General features: G+C 49.2%; 2 protein-coding genes across 13 annotated transcripts in view; both read left to right on the top strand.

Annotated features, from left to right (window-relative positions):
• The window catches only part of Wnk (Wnk kinase), a 407,304-nt gene that overhangs the window by 221,381 nt on the left and 171,121 nt on the right, over window positions 1-14,802 (top strand). The gene's annotated exons all lie outside the window — the stretch shown is intronic.
• Window positions 9,245-14,005, top strand: LOC142772051 (uncharacterized). The gene is made up of 2 exons (XM_075874151.1): window positions 9,245-9,619; window positions 12,665-14,005. Exons 1-2 carry the CDS (start codon window positions 9,245-9,247, stop codon window positions 13,892-13,894), a joined length of 1,605 nt encoding a protein of 534 aa, XP_075730266.1. The 3' UTR covers window positions 13,895-14,005.

The following is a 14,802-nucleotide window of genomic DNA, read 5'->3' as shown; positions in this document are numbered from 1 at the left end:
ACAGATAAGTACAAACTAAGAAGTGTCCCAGTTATACCTCGCTGTGTATGAAAACCGCGCTCTTTTTGTAAAGGGGAAGTGTGCAGAGATCGAAGTGGCCTTTGTGGGCCCGGCTACTAACGCAATCATTCCAGTGAAAGCCGAAGGCACACGATTCTCTCCACCAAAGGATAAGCGTGCGTGCACAAACATCTACTCCCCCCTTCATCCGCAGGGCACAGTACGCGTGAGAGATAAGTGCACGTCGGCGCATCGCGAAAAGTTGGTGCAGAGTGCGGGTGGCTTTTTTTTTCTTTCTTGAGTGCTCTCTTTCTCTCTCTCTCTCTATATATATATATATATATATTCAGTGAATGATGGGGGTGACGGCAAAAAACCAGCCTAGACTGTTCATATAATTGCTGCCGCAATAAAAAGGGGCCAGACACGTTTTCGGCGTTCCTGTCAAAAGAATTTAGTAGTGAGCAAAGCTTTGACCGCGCTTTTGCGGCAGCCAGCTGCACCGTCCTGTCCGTTCACGTGTATCCCAGGGAGACATACGCGACTTGTTTTGACGGAAATAGATTCTGCTAGTTGTGTTGATCCTTTGAAACTCTCACATTAGTGGGAAACCCTAACCTCATATGTTCGGCCACTCCAAGCCACTTTAAGACCGCAACGCTGATGTTGGCGCTTGTGAATGAGAACCCCCCCCTCTCCCACCTCTTGTTTTTGGCGATGTTTTTTTTTTTTTGTTAGCCCTTGGCTTTTTTTTATGCTGAAAAAAAAATAAAGGCAATTAATTCAGTGCACCCCCCCCTGCCGTTGCGGAAATCTTCCGGATTCAGAATGCTTGAACTTGGCAGGTATGAACTTGAGATCAAATGTGATGAAGCATGTGAAGCACACGTTAGAGGGATAATACAGGATGAATCACTTGAGCATAAATCGATTTAGACTCTATCTACTAAGAGCGTTAGGATAGAAGGAAAAAGGACAAAAGAGAATTTAATAGGCAAAACTACAGATCAAAAGTTCTCTTGTTTTGACAAGATCGAAGAAGCGATTAGCGATAAAAGTCTTCATAGTCATCGGAACAGCCGAGTAATTAGCGTGACAACAGAAGTGGACGCGGATGCGATAAAATGTAGTAATTCAGCGAGTAGTGAATGCTTTGCAGATGCTTATCAGTGCGCAAAGAAAACACTTTCAAGTGAGGCAGTCGCGAAAGAGGGAGATAGTGGCTTTTCAGAGGAGGTCAAATCTGCGGAAATACGCATACAACAGCCACGAGAGACGAACTTGCATTTGTGTGAGAGGGTGAGTGACTTGGATGAACGTACGTCAAACGAAAGAGAAAGAAAAGAATACCTAAAGCATTGTGATTCAGTCGTGGCATCCAGACACCAGGAGTGTCATGCAATTGCTTTGGGGTAAATGCATAGTTAGGACGATTGAGGCGGCAATCTAGTTTGTGGCTAGTTTCATTAGCGTAGCGTTATTCGTGTGGTTTTGTACATTTATATATATTTTAGTGTGTCATTTGTTTTCCGTGATAAATTTTTGTTCCTCTTTCGAGTCTGACCGAGTCCATTGTGCAGGGCCCGTAAACCAAATTAAAGGGCCCGTAAAGTACCTCTGATATTTTTTCAAACATTTCAAGTAAACACACGCATCATTGGCAGAATGCCATCGTGATCAATGATTCTACACGTGGCAGCGCTACGAGACGCAGGCGCTCCACAAATTCTGAGAAGCAATTTTTGCTCCTTTTCGAGCCTTTCAGTGCTCCGCGCTACACACCGTGCCATATCTATGACGCGCTGAGCCAAATATGCCGATTGGTCGAGGAACAGCCTACGACTTCCGGTTAGTCTGCAAGCAGCTGTCCGCGCTGCTTGTTGTTGTTCGTTGTGGTGCCCGCGTGCATGCGCCTGCTCACTAGTCAGCTACTGCGGCCGGCGTGTCCCCTACCGGTCCATCGCATTGGTGATCCTTTGAAGGCGTGCGCTCAACGCAGGGTCCATATCGGCACGATTATGGCAGCCACGGTTCGCCAACAAGCACGCAGCTTCAATGCAACTGATGGAGTCGACGGCTGGAGTCGCGGCAACCGGATATAGACAGTGTTTCGAACAGCACTTCAGCAATTACGTTGTAGTGTACGCGTATCCCAAAGGAGTACGGACCTTAAGGTGAGTCTGGTCTTAGCAAGCCGCATGGCACGCGTTAACTGTCGCCATGGCGAGAACACGGTACTGCTCAAGGTCACAACACTTTATTGTCTGCGGCAACACCAAAACGCAGTACAGAGCCCGTTGCGTATGCGCGGCAAAAAAAAGTCGGCTTATCCGCGCCATGGGTGAGAAGTACTACACAGGGGTGCCGCGAGCACGTCTCCGTGGGCAAAAGTGGTTCACGTTGGCACTGGGACAGAAGGTCCGGTTGCTCTAGCGAGGGCAAAGGCGCTCGTGTTGGCTTTGGAGAGATTTGGGTCGACGTAGCCTGGCCATGCAGTAGGACACCGTACCGCTTTTCGGCCTAGCGCTCACAAAGGGGCAATAAAAGGTGAATGTTCGCCGCAAGCACGAGGCGTCGTTGGCGAAGTCCGACGAGCCCCCAAACAATAGGAGTCGACAGACAAAAAAGAAATGCGCACTCACCTAAGCTGTCCTGGAGAGTTCTGACTCACTCCCAATGCATGCGTGCAAAACTTCCCGAGAGACTCCGCGCACGGCGCCACAGTCGCCTTCCGCTACCGGGGGAGAGGGTTAAACGTCACTCCCCGCACTCTCAGCGCGGCAGACTGCGGAAGAGAGGAGAGTCATGTCAGGACATGACAACCCAGAAAGAGGCGGCAAAGCCCGTGCAAGTGCGGCGGGCTAGCCTCCATTTCCACATCTCTCTCACCTAAGTTTGTCCTCTACCGGTCTGCAAAGGCAGCCGCACGTCACCCATACAGTTAAAGTGACACTGCTATGAGCAACAACTAAACCTATAAACTGCCACTAAAGAAATGACGACAAGGAGAAAATATTAATAATGAAATAGACACATGACAGTATAACATGTTTGGGGAAAAAAAAGGAGGAAAGGAAGTAAGGCTAGAGTTCGTGGTCCTTTAGTGGGATAGCGTCCACCGTGCGGAGAGGGGGAAGAGCGTGACAATGTCCGCTGGGTGCGATGCCCGTGTGCGAGGTGTCACGGAAGGGGGCTCACTGATGGCTCGTGGCTGCTGTTGATTACTCAGCGAGTCAAACGAACGCCGCTTTGGTGGTGGTTCGGAGTTCCCGCATTTCTCCATGGGTGATGGGGTAACTTCGTTGGGAAGCCGGACCTCTCCGGGCATCAGGGAAACCAAACCGGAATCGGCTGCGAGGCGCTTTGATGTTGGCCGGCAGCATATAGCTCTTGTCAGCTGGCCTGTTGCAGGAGCCATGTTAGAAAAGGCAGCAGGGCTTCTCGGCGACGGCCGAGATTGGGGCACAGTGCCAGTAGGTCAGTGCCCTGAGCACCTCAAGTGTCCATGTCGAGGAGATGAAACCACGATGCGCACTCTTCCCGAGCACGCACAGAAGTGCCACGCACGCACATAAGCACGCACACTGTTTCGCCCCCGACGCTTGCATGTGCTCTCCCAGTGCAGCCAACTGTGGAGGAGAGGAGCGTCATGTCAAGACATGAGAACGCAGAAAGACGCGGCAAAGCCTGCGCAAAGACCGCGGGCTAGCCCCAATTCCCACAACGTATGCCACGGGAAATTGGGAGGGGCGCTCGACGAGAGGTCAAATCGGCTTGCTAGAGGATACCAGCAAAGGGAAGTGCAGGAGAGAGTGAAATAAGTGATTGTCCCGGTTTCAATAATCAAACGAGCCTGACTCTGCTATTACTGCACCGTTTCGAAAAATTCTCACGGATTCGTGCTCGTCATACACTTGTGCACGATTTCCCACCACAACTGAATTTCGACCTCTGTTTACGAGCCCTTTAAGAATGGCTTGCGTCTTGGCCTGTGTTGGATGGATACCCTCAGCATCTACATGGAAACCCAAAAATTCTACTTGAGTCGCTCCTAGCTGGCATTTTTCTCTTTTGACCTGCAGCCCTGCATCTTAAAAAATCTGGAGAATCTCTCGAAGGAAGGTGGCTGTATAATTCCTGGTGTGAGGATCCTCAAATGAGGACCCAAAATTCCCAAAAATTTTACTTGAGTCGCTCCTAGCTAGCATTTTTCTCTTTTGACCTGCAGCCCTGCATCTTAAAAAAATCCGGAAGACCTCTCAAAGGTAGCTGAATAATTCCTGGTGTAAGGATCCTTAAATGAGGAGGTCGTCAAAATATGGAATGGCACCTCGTAGTTGCCGAAGGAGGTTCTCCATTAAGCTCTGGAAAATGCCAGGTGCGACACAGACACTAAATTGTAGTCGTCGAACACGAAAAGCACCCTGATGAGTCACAATGGTCTCTGTGTCTGTAGATTCATCAGTGACAGGAAGCTGCTGGCAGGCTTGTGCCAAATCGAGCTTTGCAAAAACAGTTTCACCAGAGAGGGATGCCAACAGGTGGCTGACCGCTGGCACGGGATATGAGTGTTGCTGTTAGGCTTTGTTGATTGTGCACTTATAGTCTGCCCAAATTCGGACGTCTCCATTTGCCTTCTATAGCGTAACAATGGGGGTTTCCCAACAAGCGTGATCAACTCTCTCCAGGATTCCTTGCTGTACCAGTTCATCCAGTTCGGCATCGATTTTTGGCCGAACTGCAAAAGAAACCCTCCTCGCTTTTAGGCGAATAGGCACAACATCGGGGTTAAATGTAAAATGCACAGGTGGTCTCTTGTAACAGCCTAGTGTCCCATCAAACACAGAGGCAAACTTTTTGAATATACTATTGTAGCGCCCTCGTTCGGGCGGCGCGCAAACCGGAGAGCGCGCGATGGCAACAGAAGAAAAAAAAAAGAAGGCGCTAGGCCAGGGCACGTGAAGCCACGGCTCACGTTCCGGGCTGGCATCGGTTATCGTTCAGGCGTGTCTCTCTTTCGCTCCTGTGGCATAAGCCTACAAGTGGTGACCTCGGACACTATCAAGCAATGATGGCAGCTGAACGATGTCTTTGATTCCCGTAATATCAATCCCAAGTGTTGGAAACCAATCAAGCTCGAAAAGACTTGGCCGCTTCCCCTTGACAATGACAAGGTGCAACTAGCCGTCAAAATGCTTGAGCTGCACTCGCACGGTACCGATTCCTCATGCTGCAATGCAGTTGGCTCGGTAGTCTCTCATGATGATGTTAAGTTCCTGTAGATTTGGAACGTGCCCCATAGGAGAAATACGTCTCGCTGTGGCGTCAGAGATAATCGAGGTTGATCCTGAGTTCGCTTTCACCTGGCACTGTGTGCCTTCGATTCTGACATCCACAAGTACTTTCTTCTTGGTAGGCTGAAACACTGCGTTCATCGCAGTACGCCATGTTTGTATGAGGGGCATTTTTGGCACGATGGTTCTGTCCGGTCATCAGCTTCGGAACTTCGACGTGGGCCAGAGTGCCACCGGGACCATCAGACTCTAGCAATGTGCCCGGTTTTTCCGCATTTCCAGCACTGGACAGTCCGAAATCGACAAAGGTGACGTTCATGTGGCCCTCCGCAGCTAGCGTAGGAGCCACTTGACAATCTCTCAATGCCCCATTGATGATCGAGGCCTGCACGAAGTCGGAGGATGTCTTTACTTGCGCCTTGCTCGTCGTCATCACTTGTCGTTGTACCGTGGTGCACTGGCTCGATGCACGGCGCATTTGTGCCTTGGGGCGAGGTAAAGCATCCTTCCTGGGTAATGGCCTCAGAAGGGACTGCTTCCTCAACAGCCCTGGTAAGAAACACCTCTTTTTTTGGCAGTAGTCGCCAAGTCATTTTGTAGCCCGAAACACGAATCGGTCCCGTAGTGTGGTGTCGAGGTCATCAAAACTGCAGTGTTGTGTCAGGGTCCGAAATGCAGCAAGGTAGGCGGCGGCAGAGTCGCCTGGTGCCGGGTCGCAAGGGTGGAATTTGTAATACCAGGCCAACTCTGGTGGTTTCAGTGCAAGGTGGTCCCGCAGTGCAGCGTGAATCGTTTCGAGTGACGTATTCTTTAAAGGGACACTAGAGTAAACTATTAAGTCGGCGTTGATTATTGAAATGGCAGTCTAGAAACCTCATAGTGTTACTTTTGTGCCAAGGAAGGGCCTATTTTGAAATAAAATCACGTTTAAGTGCTCGACATCGGGTTAGAGCACTTCAAATTACCCGCCTCAAGAAGCAGACCGACCAGACGGTCTCACATCACTGTTGCCATGCACAGCGTTGCCCGGCTTTACTGCGCTAGTAGCAGCATACTGAAAGCAGAGGGAGCCACAGCAGTAACAGCCGTTGATCAATTTCTTGCCATTGGCTTTGAGAATGCAGACGCTTTTGTTTCAACTGCGTTCACTAGATGGCACCACCTGTCTCGTGTAACCACGCGAAAATTGAGTTTTTGAACCACTCACATCATTCCCCATAGTAACGTCCAGCGATTCTTTTTTCCATGCATCAAACAGAAACGAACGAGCAGTATTTTATTGCGTCTCTTAATGCACGAAACATTTTTTCTTTAGTGCTGTTAGAATTACTACTAGTGATTAATTGTAGGCGGTCTGTCTTATTTCATCACGATCATTTTGAAAATGTCCTGCTGCGGTGCTTGTGATCTTGTGCATTTACTTTAATTTCTCGGTAAGTAGGGCACTGTTGTTGATGATATTGTCATTTTAGATGTCGTCATAGATTGGGCTTTCACTCTGATGTAAATTGTTGTTTGACTTAAGTGTTTCTTTAAGTTTCCCGGCTCCACTAGCGCCTTGGCCAGCTGAAAAATGACGGAAGCACATTGGCTGAGAAATGCCGCCCTCTTCTTGGCAGCCCCAGTAATGCTCTGTGCCTCCAAGAAGAATTCGAAGTGTTCCGCGTAGTCTTCCCATTCTTCCGGATGGGCGATGTTGAAAGCCTCGATCCAAACTGCAGTGGCGGCTGTCATCGTGACGAGTACGCACTTAGGCTAGCTTTTTTTTGCAGTGCTGTCACGTTCGTTGACTTTTCATCGGTCCCACCTTCGTCAAATCATAGCCTCCTCTGTAACGTTTGTGCCTAAGCGAACGATCCCTCAGCGCCACCCTCCAATTCTCTTGTTTTGCGCCTCGGCGCACCGCCAGCGGCACTCGCATCCCATAATACTAAGTATTATGGCTAGCGCCGCCACCCGATCTATTGGGCTCAGCTACATCAATCCATCTACCCATCTAACCATCCATTCATCCAGCTAGCGCCACGCTTGCTGCAGCAGCAGGCGCACACCGCTACACCGCTGTTTTCCCATTGTGAGCAAATTTAGTTTGCCGTGCTCAATGTAAAACTCTGCTTGCCTTAGATGTTTTTTCTGGCATGGTACGTCTGTCCCAAGAGCTTCGTTAATTGCAGCGCTCGCTGAGACAGCCGTGACTGTATCAAGTGCGCTTTTTTCCAACTTTTGGCCGATTGCGGGTAAGTTCTTTGTTGAAAGTGTTACAAGGAATCGGGCCTATACGCGGTACTTTTGTTATCTGCAGCACTACCGTCAAAAGGTGGCTGTCCATGCATGGAAAGTAGTTTGGCTGCACTCTGAACGCTCCACAATGCCGTATTGCTACGTACCACACTGTAAATCGTGGAGTGGCTGGAAAGAGGATAGAAACCAGAGTATATTTTCATGAAATTTCGAGCGACCAAGAACTTCGTGAAAAGGGGCTTAAGTAATCTCGAGAGACAACTGGACCCTGAACAGCACATTTTGCTATTCTACCGTTTGCAGCCGACGCTTCGTCCCGTCGGACTTTAAAGAAGGGTGCACGACGCGATGACTGAAGAAAGGCTCTGTGCCTAGCGTCTTCAACGAGTACCCGTCATATTTTCAACTTTGCAAACAAACCGAAAGAAGCGATGCGGCCCTCAGGAAGCGTGCTGCGGCTGTATTAACTGGCGAGCCAGCAAGAAAAAAAAGAGCAGTCGGTGGTGGCGCACCACATGTGTTTACAGACTTATGAAATGATCAGTCGTGCACTTCAGATGCCTTACTTGTTGAGAAAGTGCCCAACTCCAGCAGCAGGACTGACCAAGGCCTCATGCCGAGAACGGCGTCCCGAGAACGGCGCAGGTGGATAGAGCAGTGCAAGTCGCCTCATGGATTTCTTTGCCGATCATTGAAAAACAGAAGTGGAAACGTAAGGAATGCGAAATGTGGGCGCAGATTGAAAGGCTCAAAGGAACTGTTGACAAATATAAAAGGGAACTTCAGAAACTTAAAGAAGACTGCTATGTCCCAGCGTTTCTGCAGGTTGTCGAGCAGGCAAGTGAAAATGAGTCGGCTGCCTCAATACTGCCGGTGCAGGTCAAAAATTTTCAGAAGGTCAGACCGATGTGGTCCGAAGTTACAGTTCACTACGCAGTGGTCTTTCGTAACCTCTCAGCGAGGGCATACGAACACATAAGGAGCTCAGGCCTACTCCGCCTACCCTGTCAAAGCACGCTGGAGCGCTTCCTTGGTTCGTCATGCAAAGAAGTAGGCATTACAGACTTGATTAAGCAGAGGCTATCAGCTGAGCCCGCTTCACACACGAGTGCTCAGTCAAAGACGTGCTCGCTCATTGTGGACGAAATGAGGGTCAAGCAGCACTTAGTCTATCTTAAGCAGAAAGATGCTTTCGTTGGTGAAGTAGACTACGGTGACTGTTTGCCGCAGAAGCAACCGGGCAAACCAGAAGAGCCAGTTCTTGCAAACTCGCTGCCTTGCTTCATTTTAAGCAGCTTGTCAAAGATATAAGATTCCCATAGCCTATTTTTTTTTTACTAGAAACTGCATCAGTGAAAGCCTTCACCAGATCATGACGAACGTACTCAGAAAAGTTGAGAGTGTAGGCTTTAGAATTGTGACGATTGTTACCGCCAACCATCGGAATATTGTGAAGGCGTTCCAACTGCTATGTGTGGGTAACCTCAAGCACTGCATACCACATCTGACAAATTAAGATGGCAAACTATTTCTCGCTTTCGATCAGTGCCATTTAATTAAAAACGTACGGTCACTGTTTCTGTCACGCGATATCTGAAAGGATGGAGGAATAACCGTGCAGTACCTGAAAGACCTCTACAAAATGCAACAGCGCAGTATTGTCAAGCCAGTGCGGTTCTTGACAAAAAAAGCACGTATATCCGACTAGCATGGGAAAAATGAACGTAAGGAGGGCAGTGCAAGTCGTTTCGCGGCCTGTGAACGTGACCCTGGAGCTCTTGAAAGAGCAGGCAGGTCATACATGTGGCACAAGCTTCGCCCACATTGGTCCCACCGTCGTATTCATGGACGCCATGTACCGTTGGTTCACCCTCATGGACGTAAGCAACTGCACCCAGCATGTCCACCAGAACAACCCGGACTGCAAGCAGTACGAATCCAAAGACTACAGACGGCTCGGTTGGCTTGAAACGTCATTTTTTGACTACCTGGCCGAAATCAAGCAGCAGAGTCCGGCCAAGAATTTTCTGACCAAGGAAACGTACATACGAGGGCTTGCTTATAACAATCATCTCAAACGTGGAGTGTGTTCGGTACCTTCTCACGGCCACAGGCTTTTGTTTCGTTCTGACTAGGAAGATGTCCTCTGACCCAATAGAGGCCTTCTTTGGGTGGTTGGGGAAATCTGCAGGCTCGAACGACCAGAGAGATGTGAGAGCAGTTTTGTCTGGGATTGAGAAAGCACTGAAGACTGGCGTAGCCTGCATGTCCAGCAGTAGCAACGTGAAGACTGCAGACAGAAGCTGCTTCTCACCAGCGCTACTACACCGATTGGCAAGAGCAGCGCAGAATGACGGCGAAGCATTTCCAGCAGAGGCAACCACGACCCTCGAGGAGAGAGTCTCGACAGGGTGAAGACGTTGCACCCAACGCCAGATGTTGCTGCACTAGCAATGGTTGGTGGCTATATTGCAAGAGCAGTCCACGAAACCATTTCCTGGGATGAATGCTTCACTCTGGTGACTAAACCAAGCACCTCTGCGCCATCGGATGTCTTAACTAGGCACCAGGACAGAGGTGGATTCCTCTATTCGTCTACTGAGCTCGTAATGGTTCTGTGTTCTCTAAAGAATGACGCGGAAACTTTTCTCGCAAGAGCAAGAAAGATGAACGGCTGCCATTGACAATGCCACGGAAATACTACAGAAACGTGACAAACTCCAGTGCTCGACCCCAGGTCACCATGAAAAACTTTTGGACGTTGTGCTCATGAAGTTTCTCCGCCCACATTTTGTGAACTTCGCGACGAGTGTGACTGACAAACACGACTTGCCGAAAGATTTTCATGTCAAACTGTTGTCTCAAAAAGTTCTAAAGCTTTGAGCGTGAAATGAAATAAAAAACTCGCATTGCATTCTGCATACAGTGCTTGCTTTAAAAAAATTATGTGTGTGCACTTTCTAACGTATACGCATAATTCAATGCGATGAAAACGGTTTCTAGACCATCATAAACGCAAGCGTGCTTAGGCCGCGTCGTCTGCTGTTATTGTGGGATCGGTGCGGCTTCTGGCGGCAAGCGTCGTAACTATGAGGGGCAAATGGCGCATATGTATTCAGCGCCGATGCGCGGGCACAAAAGTTATATAGGAGGCTATGGTCAAATGAGGTGGCAGCGTAAGCACCGAGCGGTATCGGAAATGTACTTTTATTGCCATCGCGAAGCTAAACACAAGACAGACCTAAGTGACATTACAATGAGATATATGTGTGTGTGTGTGTGTGTGTGTGTGTGTGTACACACACACACAGGGTTGCCTCATTGGGTGAATACAGGGTTGCTTTTGCAGGTTACAAAACTGCTGACTTCAGCAGCTAACCTCACTACACAACAGCGACATTCGTCAGCTTGATGTTGTTGTCCAGGCAATGTTCTGAGCAATTAATCAGCAACAAGCAAACACTGCAGTCTTGCTTTTTCATATCGTTGTCGAACGCAACGATCGTGTGAGTAAAAACGGCTCTCGTCATCCATGAACGGCTGTTGGCACTGTACTTCCTTGGCAGGTTTTTCGTGCCCTTGAAGCACCGCAGTTTGGCGCTCTTGCCGATAACGAGAAAGGGCCATTTGTCGGACCTGTTCATATTTATGGCAAGCCGTCAGCGTCTCGGAGAAGATGAAAAAGGTATGCCACAGCTGCTCCGCGTGTTCGAGCCAGGCGAAAGAAGAAGATGCCAGCAATAGCAATAGCGTCTGTGGACGTCTATGCCAAAGCAGGGATAAATGAAAAAAAAAATATATAGGAAACCAAACGCCGCCAACTCTGCTTCTTCGCTGTTGGGTGTGGTGCCCATGGCTGGCCATGGACACCACACCCGACAGCGGTGCCATGCCGAATTCCACGGTGCCTGACTCTGTCGTCATTTCTCGCGGGCCCTGGAGTTTTAGCAGGCGGACTCTGAACTCTGGTTTCTGAGCGTCAAGCCACTCTTCCGATGACATCGGGTAACGTCGCAAACAGCTAGGTATGAATCAATGCTTTACCACCTGCTGTCATCGCCATCGTAAGAGACATTCTGCATTCTCCACCTCCTAACAACCCTACGACACCCCTAAACACGAGCTCATACGCCGGACAACTGAGTGAGAGCAGCGTGAACTGCAGCAGCTACTCACCTCAGAAGAGCTCGGTGACCGAACGCCTACGGAGCTTTTGCGTCGCTTGCGACATCTGATTAGGGACCACTCTGCTGCATTGGACACATCCATCCTACGCGAACTCTTTTTACAGCGACTTCCACAGCAGGTGTGGATGATTTTGAGTGTATCGACTACAGAAACCCTCGACTCACTAGTGCGGATAGCTGATAAGATTATGGATATCGGTGCCCCATCCATATCTGCTATCGAGAAACCACGTGAATCTATCCTTTCTGTGCTGGTTTGCGACAACCGCTTGGACTGCCTTCTTTAAGCTAACGAGGAGCTTAACCGCAAGGTGAATCAGTTGGCCACTGAACCGAGCGCGCTCTAGGTGTACCACCACCGCAATGCGTCACGACGACGCCAAAGCCGCGAAAGATCGCCAAGTCTGCCTCTCAGCGTCTGCCGGTACCACCACCGATACGGAGCTCGAGCTTGTCAGTGCAAACAGCTATGCCAGTTTGCAGGAAACACACGGGCCATGCACTGACGATGGCCAGTGTTTCAGGCCCGACATACAGCCGCCTATTCCACATCACGAATTGTGTCACCAAAGTCTGCTACCTTATCGACACAGGTGCGTAAGTATGTGTTGTTCCTCCTACGTTAGAAGATCGCTGCCACCGCCAGACCTCGCTGCCTGTCACCGTTTTCAATGGCTCGACTATACGGACCTGCGGACAGTGGCCTGTGTGGTGTCATGCGAAGCCTGTGTGACGTCACGCTGATAGTGTTGGTGCTTCATGGCTATATAAGCGCTGTGAACCGGGCGCCCAGTGCTCTTTTGTTCTCCGTGTTCACGTAGTAATAAACCTTCTTACTGTTCTTCGTTCACGGCCACTCTGGCTCTGCTCGTTCCTCGAGGCTACAACAGACTGGCGACGAGGGTGGGACTCAAATTCCACTGGGCTACAAGACACCATTAGCGGTGGTTCCGAAGCGCTGTGAAGATACAGGCAGGATGGTTGGGAAGGTTCGATCAGTTTATCGAGGACGGTGACGAAGATTTTCAGTCCTACGTGGAGCGGTTCGACCACTTCCTGAAGGCCTTCCAGGTGAGCGACGACCTGAAGGTGTCAGTGTTCATAACGGCAATAGGAAAAAAGGCCTACAAAACTCTGAAAACGTTGCTGGAGCCAGAAAAGCCAGAAAACAAGACGTACGCACAGTTAGTACAGACACTGAAAGAGCAGTACGTTCCCAAAACGTTCGTGATTGCCGAGCGTTTCAAATTCAGTCGTTGTTTTCAACAAGATGGGCAAGCGGTGACAGCCTTCGCTGTAGAGCTGAAGCAATTGGCGACATCCTGTGATTTCGGAACGTTTCTGGACGATGCGCTGCGCGACCGGTTTGTGGCAGGACTTTGTGACAAAGAAACACAAGCAGAGCTGTTAAAGACAAGCAAGTTGGCTTTTAAAGAGGCCTGTGGTATCGCTAGGAGTATCGAGTTGGCCTGGAAAGAAAGCCAGGATTTTCAGCCCAAGTCGGCACAAGGAATGATCAGCACCCTTAACCGCAAAACAGATAGCGGGAAACGCCCTCCACGCTGGAGAGAAGAAACTTCGGGGATGCCTACTGGCACCAGGGGGGCGGAACCACTGCACTGTTTCCGATGCGGCTCAGAGCATGAAGCACCTATCTGCAAACTTTGCAAGTACCATTGTTGGGTGTGTAAACAGGTTGGACACTTAGCGAAGATGTGTAGGGACAGAGGTAGAGACGCTGCGAACGTGATAGACGAGCAAAGTGACGCGGGTGAACATGTGCTGTACAATATCTATTCCTGTGAGGGGCGCACCAGACTCTACGAAATTTGCCTGAAGCTTGATCAGAAAAGTGTGCGCATGCAGATTGACACAGGGGCATCTGTGTCAATTGTACCAGAGTCACTGTGCAAGAAATACTGGCCCAGCCTACCCTTAGAGCCATGCAGTCTTAAGCTAAAAACCTACGGTGGCACTCCGCTGACGGTAAAAGGGAAGCTAAACGTTTCCGTAGAGCACAATGGTCAGCACAAGCAACTTTCGCTAATTGTCGTGAAAACAAATGAGAGTACTAACACTATGCTGTTGGGGCGAGACTGGCTGTCAGCACTGAAGTTAGACTGGGCTAGTGTGCATGGGGTTGGCTTGGACAAAGTGGCATTGCTGCTTTAAAAATATGCTAAGATTTTTTAGCCTGCTTTGGGCCTAATTAAGAACAGGGCCATTAAGTTAGTGCTTAAAGATAATAATAGCACACCCGTTTTTTGTAAAGCGCGGTCGGTACCATTTTCAGTTAAAGAAGCAGTATCTTCGGAACTGCAGAACCTCGTGAAAAGCGGAGTGCTAGTACCTGTTCAGCAGAGTGAATGGGCGACGCCACTAGTAGTGGTGCCCAAACCAAACAACCAGGTCAGGGTGTGTGAGGATTTCAAGGTGACACTAAACTCATGCCTAAGAACTGATTATTACCCCCTTCCTGTGATTGAGGATCTGTTTGTAAAGCTGGCCGGTTGCAAATATTTCACGGTTTTGGATTTGTCTACTGCATACCAGCAGCTGGAATTGCATCCCCAAGCACAGTCGCTAGTCGTGATCAACACGCATTTGGGTTTATTCAAGTATACGTGCTTACCCTATGGCATAACGAGTGCACCTTCGATTTTCCAGGCAGTTATGGATGACGAGTTGAAAGGACTTGATCGGGTAGCGTGCCATCTAGACGACGTGCTGATAGCAGGAGCTACATTTGAAGAATGTTTCCATTCTTCATGAAGAACGTTCATAGTTGCATGTCGGTTGTTACTTAAAGTTATGTATACCGTGTGAGCAACACGCACGCGGTCTTGTGAATGTATCTTATTTCAGTCTGGTTATTTCTAGTGCACTCTTTAAATACCAGAACTTTACAATTTATCCATCAACATTATTGATGGACATTGATTCCTAATGCATCTGTGAAATATTTACTGATCCTTTACCTTTTAGGCAACCAGGTGGTATCTTTCTGTTTATGCCAAAGGTGTTGTGGCTCTAAGGATAATTATACTGACGCTTCTGAGCTGCTCAACTGGTTCAACAGC

This window comes from Rhipicephalus microplus, chromosome 9 (genome assembly GCF_043290135.1).
Source record: "Rhipicephalus microplus isolate Deutch F79 chromosome 9, USDA_Rmic, whole genome shotgun sequence".
Lineage (NCBI taxonomy): Eukaryota > Metazoa > Arthropoda > Arachnida > Ixodida > Ixodidae > Rhipicephalus > Rhipicephalus microplus.
This window is presented reverse-complemented; position numbering and strand designations above follow the sequence as displayed.

Coding starts and splice junctions, on each gene's coding strand:
- LOC142772051 (XM_075874151.1), top strand. CDS start 9,245: ATGGGAAAAATGAACGTAAGGAGGGCAGTGCAAGTCGTTTCGCGGCCT. Junction 9,620..12,664: donor ACAATCATCTCAAACGTGGA/GTGTGTTCGGTA, acceptor AGACACCATTAG/CGGTGGTTCCGAAGCGCTGT.